General features: G+C 43.0%; 1 protein-coding gene across 1 annotated transcript in view; it reads left to right on the top strand.

The window, feature by feature from the left end:
- Positions 1-8,934: 8,934 nt before the first annotated feature.
- The window catches only part of slc30a7 (solute carrier family 30 member 7), a 13,407-nt gene continuing 5,997 nt past the window's right edge, over positions 8,935-16,344 (top strand). The window contains exons 1-8 of the mRNA XM_085775196.1: positions 8,935-9,022; positions 9,286-9,387; positions 10,763-10,876; positions 13,059-13,146; positions 13,221-13,350; positions 14,170-14,370; positions 16,093-16,140; positions 16,253-16,344. The exon at positions 16,253-16,344 is cut by the window's right edge and continues 44 nt beyond it. Of these exons, the coding sequence (XP_085631322.1) occupies positions 8,943-9,022; positions 9,286-9,387; positions 10,763-10,876; positions 13,059-13,146; positions 13,221-13,350; positions 14,170-14,370; positions 16,093-16,140; positions 16,253-16,344 (855 nt within the window). The 5' untranslated portion in view covers positions 8,935-8,942. The remainder of the gene's footprint in view (positions 9,023-9,285; positions 9,388-10,762; positions 10,877-13,058; positions 13,147-13,220; positions 13,351-14,169; positions 14,371-16,092; positions 16,141-16,252) is intronic.

Here is a 16,344-nt window from a genome sequence, read left to right as displayed (position 1 = left end):
TCACAATTTTTTCGGGACATCTGGTCACCCTAACCACCTCCTATCTATGTGACTTCCACTTAAAATCATGTGGTTACCGCTTCAAATCATGTGACTACCACCTCAAATCATGTGGCTACCGCTTGAAATCATGTGACTACAACTTCAAATCATGTGGTTACCACTTCAAATCATGTGGCTACCGCTTGAAATTATGTGACTACAACTTCAAATCATGTGGTTACCACCTCAAATCATGTGGCTACCGCTTGAAATCATGTGACTACCACTTCAAATCATGTGGTTACCACTCCAAATCATGTGGTTACCGCTTCAAATCATGTGACTACCGCTTGTAATAATGTGACTACCGCTTCAAGTGATGTGACTACCACCTCCCATCATGGGACTACCAGTTCAAATCATGTGACTACCACTTCAAATCATGTGACTACCGCTTCAAATCATGTGACTACCGCTTCAAACAATGTGACTACCAGTTCAAGTCATGTGACTACCACCTATCATGTGACTACCACTTGTAATAATGTGACTACCACTTCAAATAATGTGGCTACCACCTCCCAACATGTGACTACCAGTTCAATTCATGTGGTTACCACTTTAAATAGTGTGGCTACCACTTGTAATAATGTGACTACCAGTTCAAGTCATGTGACTACACTTCAAATAATATGGCTACCACCTCCCAACATGTGACTACCAGTTCAATGCATGTGACTACCACTTCAAATAATGTGGCTACCACTTCTAATCATGTGGTTACCACTTCAAATCATGTGAGTTCCACTTCAAATCATGTGACTACCACTTCAAATAATGTGGTTACCACTTCAAATCATGTGAGTTCCACTTCAAATCATGTGACTACCAGTTTAAGGGATGTGACTACCACCTCCCAACATGTGACTACCACTTCAATTCATGTGACTACCGCTTCAAGTGATGCGACTACCACCACCTATCATGTTACTACCACTTGTAATAATGTGACTACCAGTTCAATTCATGTGGCTACCACTTCAAATAATGTGACTACCACTTCAAGTAATGTGACTACTACCACCTATCATGTGACTACCAGTTCAATTCATGTAACTACCACTTCAAATAATGTGGCTACCACCTCCCAACATGTGACTACCAGTCCAATTCATGTATGTGACTACCACTTCAAATAATGTGGCTACCACCTCCCAACATGTGACTACCAGTCCAATTCATGTATGTGACTACCAGTTCAATTCATGGGACTACCACTTGTAATAATGTGAGTACCACTTAAAATAATGTGGCTACCACCTCCCAACATGTGACTACCAGTTCAATTCATGTGACTACCGCTTCAAGTGATGCGACTACCACCACCTATCATGTTACTACCACTTGTAATAATGTGACTACCAATTCATGTGATGTGACTACCACCTCCCAACATGGGACTACCAGTTCAATTCATGTGACAACCAGTTCAATTCATGTGACTACCACTTGTAATAATGTGACTACCACCTCCCAACATGTGACTACCACTTCAAATCATTCTACCACCTCCCAATAGGACATTCCAGTAGGCTATTTGCTGCTCTGTGCTGTGTTTCCAGAATGTGGCTCCTCATAAAACACAGAATGCCGATGCTCTGATCCAGAACACCAGTCCCAGCTCATTCTGTGGACTTTTTTTCCTTTTCTTTTTTTTATTTTGTAGCATGCTATCACTTAGCGCTGTCCACCTCCCCATGAGTTTTAACCACATCCTGTTCCAGCTTTCTGCTCCCACGCCTCCACACAGCCACAGCAGCTCAGCCCTGAAGATCTCCATGGTCCAGCCAGGGCTAAATATTGTAAGATATAGGCCTAGATGTAATATTTAAACAGCAATAACACCCCCTCGTCTCTCAGCGTAGTCGTCTCTTTTTGCAGCCCGTTGATTTTTCAGCAGAATGACAGTGAATGTGAAGAGTTAAACTGAAACAGTCGAAACTTTGGCTTCAGTTTTTTTTAAATGTTTTAGCTGTGAAACTTAAGAATTCAGTTATCTGAGAACCACACTGGGGTTTGTTTGTTTGAACTATCTGCTGGAGTTCTTGACCTGATCAGACTTGTATGTGTGTAGATTCGTGTACAGTTTCTGTGCTTTTATTATTAAAGATATATTTATTTCCTCACTTTCGAGTTTGACTTTGCTGGAACATGATTTAAGTTTCACTGGGAATTTCCTCCGTTTCAGCAGGATTTCAATCAACTTTCCCTTTCACTTCTCCCCACATTGAAGTGTTTACTGGAAGTCTTCAGGATATCACATGCGGTAACCATAGAGACGCCTTTATTCTAGCTACATCAGAGCCTAAAAAACACAATAAAACACCACATGTCCCAGGGTTTAAACTCCCTCTGTGTTGAGCTTCTGAATAAAACAACTCGACACCTGTTTTGCTGTTCGGTCCCATACGACCACATGTTTATAAGACAATTAGTGTGATATAGTTTCTGTGCTTCAGCCAAATGATAAACAAAGAGACCGAAGATCTGATCCACATTCATGTCTTCTTCACACCTTGCGACTGAAACCCTCCTGTTCCCATGACGACAGGCTGGAGAGCCTATGAGCTCTTGTGTTGAAGAGGGAAAAAAACCACCACCAAGGACATTTAAAGGGATAGTTCACCCAAAATTGAAATTTATCCGTGGCTTCTCTGAGTTACAGGGGGTCTCGGCGTAGCAGTGCATGTCCATATAACGGTTGCAAATGGATACCAACTGTCTTCGTAACAAAAAGACACACCAAAAAACATCCAAATTAGGATGTAATTCTCCTTTATGATGAGTAAAGGTTTAAAGGGCAAAGACCGGTTCCCAGTTCGTCCAAATTTGACAAACCGGGAAGAGGAGCTTCGAGAAGCTTCCGCTACAAAACAAGCTTGAAATATAGACTTATTTAATTTTTTTCGGGACAATCTTGCATTTCGAGGATTCAATACAAGACGGACATTACATACGAGCAGCATGGAGGTATTTGGATGTTTTTTGGTGTGTCTTTTTGTTACGAAGACAGTTGGTATCCATTTGCACCCGTCATATGGACATGCACTGCTACGCCGAGACCCTCTGAGCCCTGTAACTCAGAGAAGGCACGGAGGACTCTGAAACTTCTCCCAGCCCTTAGTCCACATGAGGGGGAGGAGATAATGAGTGAAATTTCAATTTTGGGTGAACTATCCCTTTAATTTATTCAAAAGGATCCAAGCCAGGAATTAGACTGATCCCCCTTTAGCCTCTGTCTGAAAACAACCAAAATAAACTTCTTTAAATAAACATGAAAGCTGCAGCGTTCGCTTCGTCTGACTGTCATCGTCGTCGCTGCTGCTCAATTAATGTGGATGTGGACTGGCCTCGACCTTCGCAGCGGTCTACAGGATGACCCTCGTGCACCGGACCATTACTGTGAATATCAGAGACTTCCTGTCTAAGACTTTTGTTTTCTGCTTATAGTGTCTCTCCGTGTATTTTTGTATGTGTTTTTGCATTTTGCTGACTTTGGTGCAGAGCTTCCTGTCTCTGACACTCAGCGACACAGTGCAGATATTTTACTAAAGCTACAGCAGCGACAGTGAACAGAACCTCGGGCCCCCCTGGGGGACCCCTGGCCCCCGGCGGCCCGGCTTCTGTTCCTGGTGGACCGGCTCCGCTGATGCAGATTCAGCTTAAAACAAAGCGAATGCGTTGATAAATGTGTCCTTTTTCTGCTCCAGCTGGTGTTTTTCACTCTCGCTGTCCTGCCAGGCCCCCAGCGACCTCTGACTCTCTGAGTGCTGCTGCTGCTGTTGTGTAAGAGAGGACGAAGCTTTTCTGCTGCATCTTGTCTATTTAATCTCCTGCCACGCTGGTATTTCCTGCCTCACAGAACAGGAGCTGTAAGTTCTCTGTCTCGTGGTCCGAGGTGGTTCAGTCCAGAACCGCATGATGATGGACCCACTTTGCAGACCTGGTCTGGAACATGATGCACTAGAGCTGCAGCTGCAAGCAGCAGGTCCTGGTTCTGGCCCTTGTTGTTTGTTTTCAGTCTGAAGCAAGGCCGCACTGCAAAAACTCAAAATCTTTCCAAGAATATTTGTCTTATTTCTTATCAAAATGTCTCATTTCTAGTCAAAACTAATCTATTTCCACTTAAAATGAGACTCATAACCTAAAAATGAACTTGTTTTTAGATCATTTTCACTAGTTTCAAACAAATTTTCACTTGAAATAAGTGGAAAATTTGCTTGAAAAAATTAAAAAGTGTCTAAAAACAAGCTACTTTTTATGTGATGAGTCTTATTTTAAGTATAATTAGATTTATTTTGACTAGAAATAAGACAAATATTCTTGGAAAGATTTTGAATTTTTGCAGTGAGCAGGTCCTGGTTCTGGCCCTTTGTTTTCAGTCTGAAGCAAGGCCGCACTGCAAAAACTCAAAATCTTTCCAAGAATATTTGTCTTGTTTCTTATCAAAATGTCTCATTTCTAGTCAAAACTCATCTATTTCCACTTAAAATAAGACTCATCACCTAAAAATGAACTTGTTTTTAGATCATTTTCACTTATTTCAAACAAATTTTCACTTGAAATAAGTAGAAAAATCTGCCATGTTTTTTGTGCTTGTAATAGGAAAGAAAAACTTGCTCCGCTATCAGATTTTTCTACAAATTTCAAGTGAAAACATGCTTGAAAGAAGTAAAAAGTGTCTAAAAACAAGTTACTTTTTATGTGATGAGTCTTATTTTAAGTAAAATGAGGTTTGTTTTGACTAGAAATGACATTTTGACTAGAAATAGGACGAATATTCTTGGTGAGATATTTGAGTTTTTGCAGTGCGTAGGTTTGTGTATGGAAGGTATGGACATGTCTACACCAATATTTTGAAAGAACAGATTCACCCCCCCTCCAAATAATTTGGTGAGATGCGTGCTGTATAGACGATCTCTGTGCACACAAGCATCAGTTCTAACATGTTGCATACCAGAATGACAGGGAGAAACTCAGATATATGAAGCTTTGCCACCCGAACAAAATACAATTCAAACCCCAGGTAATTATATACACATGTAACAAAAACTGGAAAACGGCACATGTCCACTTTTGTGCTTCTGCTGATGTCACCACTTCAAGCTAACCACATAAACAGGGTGTCATATGAAAGCAGAGACTTTGCTGAATGCAAAGATGTCTCCCCCATCACAGTGCAACTCTGCAAACTAGTAGCAAAAATAAGCGTCAGAAAATCATAATGTGCATCTTTGGGGTGACTTCCTTCGGGAGCATTTGCTGTGTTACTCACTTTGAAACAGGAAATATGTTAGTTAGACACCATAAACATACATCTGCTCCTAGTTATTGCAAATTTGGGTTTGTGTTAAACTTGGTCATTCACTTTGTTTATATTTTTCAAATTTCTGTGCATAGTTTTTATTAGTAAAATATCTGCTCCACTTGGAGTCCAACTTAATTTCTGTTGTCTGGTCTTATTTGGATGGTAAAATGTGAAGAGGTCTGGGTGAAATCCTATTTGGATGGAGTAAATAACCATTATGACACAGGCTATTAGTGAAATATAATTAGTTTTCCAGTCTGGTTCCTGAGAAAGGTCACATTGATATAAAACATCTGTAAAATTGCTCAGATTCACTTTTTTTAGCGTCTGCTTTTGCACAGTTGGGTGCAGGATGTGAGCACACGTTCGCTCACATCCTGTGGATCCCCTGGAGGCTATAAGCCCCCTCAGTCCTCCTTAAAGACCCCCTCCCATGAAAATCGTGTTTTTCGTGCTTTTCACATGTTCACAAGACTACAGCTGCCTGGCGGTATTGCGCGATTATGCGTGAATTGGTGGCTGGGCGGGTGCAGAGCAGCTCAGTCTCCGCCCACCACTCGCATTGCTAATGAGCTGCTGGTGCTGTGCAGAAGGAGAGACCTGGGAAATGTCACAGGTTTTGTGATTTTGACTAAAAACGTCATAATCACAATTTAAAGACCACAGAGAATGTTTTAAAATAACCAAAAAGGATCGTTGGAGGGGGACTTTAAAACCGAGTGACGGCCCACAACCCCTGCCTGTACAGATGCATCAAAAGAATAAACAGTAGTTGTGTGTTTTTTTTGTTCCTATTCGCTTTGTTTAGACATAATTTAGTTTTTTATTATCCAGTATACACCCTGCAGATGCATCACAGGGGGGCGGGGCTTAATTCAGGACAACATCATCTTCCCGCCTCGAGAAAGAAAGAGAGAAGGAGCATAAAATGTATTTGTGGATTGTGAGTTCAAGAAACACAGTAGTAAAGACGCTGCTGTGAACTGAACCTGTCATGTACGGCCGTGATGAGGATTGACCCTTAAGGCTTTCCATCCAACCTGTTAGAAAAAAGGTTCATTTCCTTGAGGCTTCATGTGCACACAAACCCTTTAATGTCATTCCAACTCTTGGCTGGATGGGAATCATCACTGCCAAGAATAGAAATAAAAACACATATTCTGATTTTGTGCAGTTTATTCATTCATTTATCTAATATTTTGATGGTATAGAGGTCTATTCATGTCAAAAAACTGAAACTCTGTCGATGTTTGAATAGGACATGATGAGATGTTTATTTAAAACTGTTGCAGTGTTTTCAAAAGACGGGATTTGTGCTTATGATACTGGGATGTTGATGTGTCTTTATTCATTTTTAATTGAGAAACAATATATTTTTCCACTGTGCTTGGAAACCAGCGAAGCTTCAGACGTCATAAGTGACGACATTCCCGCTAAAAGCAACAAGCAACAAGCCTCGATACGCGCTTCATAAAAGACTTCATTGATGGACAGTGTAATCTAATTGATTAAAAAAAAAAATGTAAGAAATCTATTAGTCGTTTTTTGGAAACCAAAATGTTTCATGATTATGACGGAGGGATGATTTGGCGAGGATCTAATTCCATTATAGAGCAGACTCTAAATTTATCAGATGGCCTATTTTAACTTCTCAAAAATCTGTGTGAAAATGAAACTCTATAACATCTAGGGGGGTTTTTATGCCCTCTAACACAATAGTTTTTGGTCTGACATAAAAAAGAAATATAATATTCTCTAAGAATGAATGATATACAACCATTTGATCTATATCATATTATGTTTTATATGGATCATTTAGCATTTAGCCTTAACTGTCTCTAACATTATTAACATCCTCCTACTTTGGTATTACCACATCCACATTTAGCAAAATAGAACAACTGCAAACCCTCCGTCCCTGGTTTTGATTATCTGCTTAGTTCAAGTTTCAAGTTCAAGTTGTGAACTTTAATGACGAATAAAATGATGAAATGATGAAATGAACTAATGAAGAATGTATTACTCTGTTGTTGTTGCTGCTGACCGGTGAACTGTGTGTGTGGTGGAGCTGAAGCTTTTAGATTCAGCTCTGATCCAGCAGCAGCTCAGACTTTGTCCTCCAGCTCAGTGTCAACAAACCTGAGGCTCCACAGGGGAACACACACACACACACACACACACACACACACACACACACACACACACACACACACACACACACACACACACACACACACACACACACAGAGCTCTGGCTCCCTCTGCTGTCCAGTTACCAGACACAGTGAGGACGATGATAATGGTGATGATGAAGAGGAGAGAAGTTTTCAACACTGATAGAAGTTTATTAGTGTAGTGGTTAGTAGTATTATCAGTAGTAGTAGTAGTAGTAGTATAGTACCAATAGTATCAGTAGTCCCCTCCCCTCCCATGGACCAGTCTACCACCCAGTCCTCCCATCGAGCTGGCCAGCTCTCCCTGCCCCCCCCCCCCCCCCCCCCTCACCAGAGACTGCCTTCATCAACTCCTGCTAACATTTCCATATTTCGCACATTCTGTGACAAACTATAAACTGTTTTCTTGTCTGTAACAACATCTATTGCACGTCTGTCCGTCCTGGGTGAGGGATCCCTCCTCTGTTGCTCACCCTGAGGTTTCTCCTGGTTTTCCCTGTTAAAAGGGTTTTCCATGGAGTTTTTCCTCAGTCGATGTGAGGGTCTAAGGACAGAGGATGTTGTTATGATGCCATGTGAAGCCCTTTGAGACAAACTGTTTGTAAAAACGGGCTATACAAATAAAATTGCCTTGCCTTGCCTTAAACATAGATACAGTGTCAAGTATCCCCAAAAACTATGACCCACAGAGATGGGTAGATGACAAGAAACACATTTCTCAGGGTACATTCCACACTAGGCTACTACTAGACACCTAATCTAAACATCTTGCTGTAAATGTATGCGTGTGCCTTTTCTCTTGTAACATCTGATTTTATTTATATTTATATAAACTGTTACTTATCACAAATGAAGTTCCTATCCAAATGGTGAATGATCTCTAACCTATCCCTTAACTTTTAGGCTAAGAAAACACCATGAAGAACATAAGATAATTGAAGATATTAAAGCAAAAATGTTCAGGTGGATAATACACTACACCTAGTAGTAGTATTAGCAGTAGTAGTATGTGGTAGTAGTGTAGGTAGCCTACTATTAGTAGTAGCCTATCAGTGGTATTATCACTACCAGTAGTATTAGTAGTAGTATTATCAGTAGTAGCCTATCAGTAGCAGTAGTTTTACAGTAGTATCAGTAGTTTCAGTACCAGTAGTATTATTAGTAGTAGTATCAGTGCTTAGTGACGTCACCCCGGAACCTCTGTCGGTCTGTTTTGTGTTTGCGGCTTTTATTGTGAAATCCGTGCGAACCGGAAGTTGGCCATTAGCAGCGTACCAAGCTAGGCCACGTCTCGTCAGTCAGTGTCGGTGTGTGTGTGTGTGTATATGTGTGTGTATGTGTGTGAGTGAGTGTGTGAGAGAGGCTGAGAGAGAGAGAGAGAGAGTGTGTACATATTATATATACAACCAGGTGTGAAGATGTTACCTTTATCTATAAAAGACGACGAGTACAAACCCGCCAAGTTCAACCTGCTGCTGAAGCTGTCCGGCTGGTTCAGGTCAGTCTAACGGCTGCTGCTAACGGCTACTGCTAGCGGCGGCTACAGCGGCTAACGGTCGGCTGCTAGCCCGCTGCTAGCGCCTCTCTGCCCGGCTGCGCTCAGGCCGTCGCCCCGGTCAGACACACATCGATGTCGGTCGGTCGGTGTCGGTGTGTGTCTGTTTGTGTGTTGTGTGTGTGTGTTAGTGTGTGTTTCAGTTCAGACTGTGGTGATGTGATGTGATGAAGGTGTGTGGTTGTGTTTGTTGTTGTGTTTTCCAGGTCCATCTTCGCGGATAAGACGTCCAGGAATCTGTTCTCCTTCCTCTGCCTCAACCTCTCCTTCGCCTTCGTGGAGCTCATGTACGGCATCTGGAGCAACAGGTAGGCCGAGGGAGGCGCACCGCGGCCCGGCTGCTGCTGCCGCGGCGGGTCGGTGTCTGTCTGGGTGTCTGGGTGTTTGGCTGCTGGGTCAGAGCCGCGATGTGCCACGTATGTGTTGGAGAGTGTGTGTGTGTGTGTGTGTGGTGAAGTGTGTGTGTGTGTGTGTGTGTGTGTGTGTGTGTGTGTGTGTGTGTGTGTGTGTGTTGTCAGTGACCACAGAAGTATGTGTGTGTGTGTGTGTGTGATAAAATGTGTGTCTTTGTGTGAGATGATGAGGTTTGTGTGTCTTGTGTCTTGCCAGTGAGCACAATGTGTATTTGTTTTTTGTCTATGTGTGTGTGATGAAGTGTGTGTCTGTGTGTATGTATGTGTGTCTTGTCAGTGAGCACTTGTGTGTTTGATTAAGTGTGTGTGTTTGTTTGTTTGCTTGTTTGTTTTGTGTGTAATGATGTCTGTGTGTGTCTTGTCAGTGAGCACATGCCGTTTGTTTGTATGTGTTAAAGTGTGTCTGTGTTTGTGTGTGTTAAAGTGTGTGTGTGTGTGTGTCTTGTCAGTGACCACAGAAGTGTGTGTTTGTGATAAAATGTGTGTCTTTGTGTGTGTGTGTGTCTTGTCAGTGAGCACTTGTGTGTTTGTTTGATTGTTTTTTTGTGTGTAATGTGTGATGAAGTGTGCATTTGTTTGTTTGTTTGTGTGTCTATGTGTGTTTGGTTGTGTGTTTTCATTTCATTCATACACTTTATTCTCCTGGTAACTCTAATACATAAAACCTGATTGCACAACACACACACACACACACACACACACACATACACATCTATATCGATGTGACCGTCAGAGTCACTGCTGTCCTGTACAGTACAAACTACACAACTCTACATGTTGACACAGAGTGTGTGTCTTGTCAGTGTCCATGTTAAACAGAGCCATAGATTTGATGATGACACACACACAGACACACACACACACACACACACACACACTGTAATAAAGTAATATGACCCAGGTTATCTTCCCACTGACATGCGTGTGTGCGCGCGCGTGTGTGTCTGTGTGTGTGTGAGAGAATCAGATTCAGATTTACTGACCCAGTTGCTGCTGCTTCATACATTCAAGGAATCTGACGTCATAGCAACAACAACTGAACAATACGTTTAGAATAATATTAATAAGAAAATAATAACACACACTTAAACTAAGATAGATAAAGTCCAGTGGACAGTCACGTAGCAAACACACAACCAGGAAGTGCCATGAAAATAAATGATAACGCTGGATAGATATTTGTATCAGTTATGAATGAAATGTACATTGTATGGTTTATGTGTGTGTATATTTACTGTGTGTGTGTGTGTGTGTGTGTGTGTGTGTCCAGTCTAGGTCTGATCTCCGACTCCTTCCACATGTTCTTCGACTGCACGGCTCTGCTGGCCGGTCTGGCAGCCTCCGTCATCTCCAGGTGGAGGTCCAACGACAGCTTCTCCTACGGGTGAGACCACTGGTACTCACTCTGGAGTACTCACTGATACTGCTTGTACTTTATATATATATATACACTACTCACAAAAAGTTAGGGATATTTGACCAGAATATCCCTTTAAAAAGTTCCTATACAGTGATACTCTATCATGAGGCCTTATAAGTAGCAGGATGCAATGGTCGTTTCTTTATCTCAAACAAAAGCTGTTTTGGTGTTGTCTTGGTGTCATGATGTCACCATGGTAACATGGTGGAGAGGAGAGGACTGTCTACAAACTGTCACTGATATGAACCAGAACATTTAGTGTTTCCATGACAACTGAACCACTACATCAGACGGTGCTGGTGATGTTTGTGTTTAAAACCCTCTTGTCGTCCTTCTGGGTCAAATTGACCCAATCTGTTCCCTTCCTCCATCCTTCCTTCCTTCCTTCCTTCCTTCCTTCCTTCCTTCCTTCCTTCCTTCCTTCGTCCGTCCTTCTGCTTCCTTCCTTGACCTAATCTGTTCCTTCCCTCCATTTTTCTTTCCTTCCTTTTTCCCTTCCTTCTGTCCTTCCTTCCTTCGTTCCCTTCTTCCTTACTTCTTCCTCCCTCTATATTTCTTTCTGTCCTTTTCCCTTCCTTCTTTCCACAATCCTTCCTTCCTTCCTTCCTTCCTTCCTTCCTTCCTTCCTTCCTTCCTTCCTTCCTTCCCTCCCTTCGTCCTTACTTTTCCTTCCTTTTTGACCCAATCTGTTCATCTATCTTCCCTTCCTTTTTCCCTTCCTTCTTTCCTCCCATCTCTCCCTTTGTCCTTCCTTCCTTCCTTCCTTCCTTCCTTCCTTCCCTCCCTTCGTCCTTACTTTTCCTTCCTTTTTGACCCAATCTGTTCATCTATCTTCCCTTCCTTTTTCCCTTCCTTCTTTCCTCCCATCTCTCCCTTTGTCCTTCCTTCCTTCCTTCCTTCCTTCCTTCCTTCCTTCCTTCCTTCCTTCCTTCCTTCCTTCCTTCCTTCCTTCCTTCCTTCCTTCCTTCCTTCCTTCCTTCCTTCCCTGACCCGGGAGGACAACAGGAAGTTAATCACCTTGTTAGAGAACAGCGTGTTATTCAATAAGGACTGAAACACTGAACAACTGGACATGTGCATTCAAAAGTTTAGAGAAGGTTAAATTAAGTTCACCTGTAAAAGGTTATAGTGCATTAAAGGTGCATTCTGAAATTTAATCCAAAAGCCAAACATCTCTAACTTTTTGTGAGTAGTGTATATGTGTATATATTTATATAAACACACAAAATTTCAATGAACACAATAACAGATCATCTTGAACATCGGCGTGAGAGTGAGAGAAACGTCGGATAATTTGACGTCGGCTGCCGTGTTTATCAGTGTGAGAGAGGAGGAGACGACACGTGTTGTTAAAGTTTTGGGCTGTTATAACCTCATCACCCGAGCGGCGGGTTGAGAAACTTAAAGTAGAAGTAAGCGATATTTTTGTGTTAATATAAGTCTTAAATAGTTATATCTTCCGACAGCAATCACTTACATAGAGTGTTTGGTCTGAAACACGGGTCTGTCAGTCCCTCTGCTCTGCTCTGAGCCCAGGAGAAAACTTTTCTCGTATCCTACAAGTTTTATCCAATGAGGAGAGAGAACGGCATGCAGGGCTGTGTGTGCAGCCAAGGAACGCCGTGAATGTGGTGACGTAGGGACGAGGACTGTTATGGTGTGTTCAAGGCAGCCCGCAACTCGTGTTTTTCCGACCTGTGAAGTCGTACCAGTTCGATCTGGTACGAGTTCACGGGTCGGAAGTTACGAGTGGCCGTTATAGTGACTTTCACAGGTAAAACAGGTCGGAAAAACACGAGTGGGTTGCCTGAAACGCTACAAAGTCGTAAGTTGTGACTTGAAGCTGTAATTTACGGTTTCAAAAGCCTGCCTGGAACGCAGCATTAGCCAAAACGACCGGATCGCTTACTTCTGCTTTAACGAGGTTTATTATTTAGCTGCAACTGGTCGGTTCTGAAGCAGCGGTTATAATGAAGGAGCGGTGAGCCAATATAACAGCAGGATCAGGATCTACCTCCGTAAATACTGGACAAACCAGGTCAAAACTTTAACCTGGTCGTGTTAGAAGCAGCTGGCAGGTGGATAAAGTTTGTATCAACAGTATAAACTCCATGACGGTGACTCAGTCTGGTTGTTTGTGCTGCAGCTACGTCAGAGCTGAGGTGTTGGCCGGATTCGTCAACGGACTCTTCCTCATCTTCACAGCCTTCTTCATCTTCTCTGAAGGAGTCGAGGTAGCACACACACACACACACATATACACACACACACACACACACACACTCTCTAACCTCTGTGCCCCCCCCAGCGCGCTCTGGAGCCTCCTGACGTTCACCACGACCGGCTGCTCCCGGTCTCTATAGCCGGTCTCCTGGTCAACCTGGTGGGGATCTTCGTGTTCCAGCACGGAGGACACGGACACTCTCACGGAGACGAAGGTAGAGGATTTCTACTACAGAATATGTCGTCTTGTTATGACTAAAATAACACAGAATATCTCAAATGAAAGTGACGCTATGAGATAATAACACAACGTTACCACACAGAGTTGTTTTAGAGGGAAATTCATGCAAAACCGCTGATGCGTGTTGCCTTCAGGGACAGTTTTTCATCAACAGTCTCTGTATTTCCCTCTAAAACAACTCTGTGTGGTAACGTTGTGTTATTATCTCATAGCGTGGTGAATGTGCAGGTCACAACTTGTCCACCAGAGCGTTGTGGAGTTGTTGGATTGTGTATTTGATGAGTTTGATGATGACGGAAACCAAGAAATCCCATAATGAGCCTCCGTAGCATAGCTCTGAGCAGGCTGCTGCTCCGCTCCGCTGTTCTAAAAATAGCTTGCACCGACAATTAAAGGTAACGAACCTACTGCTATGACTATAGGGATTATGGTGATGGGCCAGTTTGACAAAATGTTGAACTATCCCTTTAACATTACAAGAAAGTGATGTTAAAATTCAAAATGAAAAGACGTCTGTCAGTGATTCTTGTGTTTGTCTTTGCTTCTGGCCCCAAAATGTGAGAATTAACAAAAACATTGGGCCTGGTGAGCCGTGGTTCATTTGCATTTAAAGGGACAGTTCACTGAAACCAGCCGTGATGTTTGATCCTTGGGGGATTTTGACCAAAGCTTGTCACAGACACGTCTTTAAGACACCTGGGAACTGTTTTAATTTGTGGAAAATGGGCAGAATATGTCTCCTTTAACGACTGAACTAACTCAGATCATCTCTCTCTCTGTCTCTCTGTCTCAGGTCACGGTCACAGTCACTCTCTGTTCAACGGCAGCCTGAACCACGGACACAGCCACGGAGGACACGGACACCAGAGCAAACACGGACACGGACACGGACACGGACACGAAGGACACGGACACAGTCATGACGACGGACACGGACACGGACACAGTCATGGAGGACACGGACACAGCCACGAAGAGGAGCCGCACCGTCATGGTGGGTGTGAAGGAAACAACAACAGTCTGAGTGTGTTTCATCGTTGTCTGATGGTTTTGAGCTGTGAGGACAAACACACTGGGAATAAAACAGGAAGAAAAGCCGAATCAAATCGGAATGAAACTGCTTCATGGAAACACGTCGATTGGAAAATTTTAATCATATCGGTTTCATATCATTTGGAAAGAAATGTATTATCCGATCAAGACGGCTGGTGGTTTATGGCGGTGGATTTTGACTAGAGGTGTAACGATCCATCTACATCGATGCATCGATTTATATTCCTACGATCCAACTACATCGATCTGTGCTCGGCAAGTTGGCCTTCTGGGAGACATGTGTCCATCTAACATTGATTTAAATGGTGAACAATAGATTTGATTGTATCGATACTAGGAAATTGCATTTATTTTACAGTCACACTGGTTTAATTTTTGGCGATTTCAAGTCAGTGAATCGTATCGTTCTAAATGAACCAAGATCGTCCTTGAATCGTATTGGAGATAGATCACAGCAGGAGAAGAAGGAGAAACTGTTGTTGCTGCAGCTTAAAGAGGAACTCTGTAGTATTTCCACCTTAACTCCTCTCCATGTGTCCCTTGTCTCCAGCTCCAGAGTCCTAGTTCTGGTTAAATCAATGACTAGTAACTAGTTCCAGGGAGAATGGAGCGTCTCTTGGCTGAAAACCAACCTTGTAAGATCAGAGCCTCCGACCCGGTGTCCCAGCTCTCGTCTCCATGGCGACACCACCACACAAACGTAACGCGCTAACCCGTAACCCGTAATCTCTTGTTGATGACAGATAAGACTACACAGATATACACATGGTAACATGGTAGATGATAAATAACCTTATCCACCGCTCCATGGATTGATTTCTCACCGGCTTCGTTGTTGGAAACAGATGCACATGGAGGAGAGGAGGGTTAGAGACTCAGAGGAGGGGGCGGTGCGTGGCGCAGTGGTTAAAGCGGCCGCCTCAACACAGGCATCCCCGGTTCGAATCCCGCGTCGGGCAGACCTTTCCTGCACGTCATTCCCTCTCTCTGCCTCCCCCTTTCCTGTCTATCTCACTATGTGCTATCAAATGAAGGCAAAAAAAAGCCAAAAAAATATACTTAAAAAAAAACAGAGACACCAGACCTGGAGAGTTCAGATTTAAAGGGACAACGAGGAGTTTGTATTTGGTTATAAAAAAGTCTGATGAATCTACGTTACCACTTGTTAATGGCTCCATTTTTGATAAATATATCGTTTTGTCTCTATCGTTATTTTGTTATTTTAATTAATGATGGAAATGCTGGGTGAGCTGCCCGGCGAGTCATGAGAATAACGCCGCCAAATCGCCGTTTATGGTGGGAACTACGACGGTATGTGATCCGTCTTCCAACCTCTGACTTTAATTCTTGATGAATGAAAACATTCTTGCAAGATGTCCGTCTTGCGCCGGTCCAAGAATTCCACGGTGCGCAGAGGCTCATGGGAAATGTAGTGTGAAAACACTTCGCTTTCCAAAACTCCTCGTTGTCCCTTTAATATAAAGAGAAAACCAGCTCACGATACAGATCCAATAATCAGATCAATTTATTTTGCGTCCATGTATGTGAACACAGAAGTTGGAATTTACGATAAGAATGATTATGATCAGATGCACACGGAAACGTGGCGACTGTCTGGACCTGTGTTGTGTTCACTGACTTCTCTTCTCTGCTCTTCACTCAGATGAGTTTCACACTCCAGGAAAAGGAGCCAGCAAACAGATTCTACAGGGTGAGAGCTGCACCGAGCCACCAGAGGGCGCTCACACACAACACTATACACAATCAGTCTGAAGGAAACTGTGATCTAAAGGAGTCTTTCTGTGTGTGTGTGTGTGTTGCAGGCGTGCTCCTCCACATCATCGCCGACACCCTGGGCAGCATCGGTGTGATCATCTCCGCTCTGCTGATGCAGAAATACGACCTGATGATCGCC

This window comes from Trachurus japonicus, chromosome 4 (genome assembly GCF_045865225.1).
Source record: "Trachurus japonicus isolate A0001 chromosome 4, Traja_1.0".
In the NCBI taxonomy this organism is placed as follows: domain Eukaryota; kingdom Metazoa; phylum Chordata; class Actinopteri; order Carangiformes; family Carangidae; genus Trachurus; species Trachurus japonicus.
The sequence above is the reverse complement of the archived record's forward strand: the minus strand, read 5'-3'. Positions and strand labels throughout refer to the sequence as shown.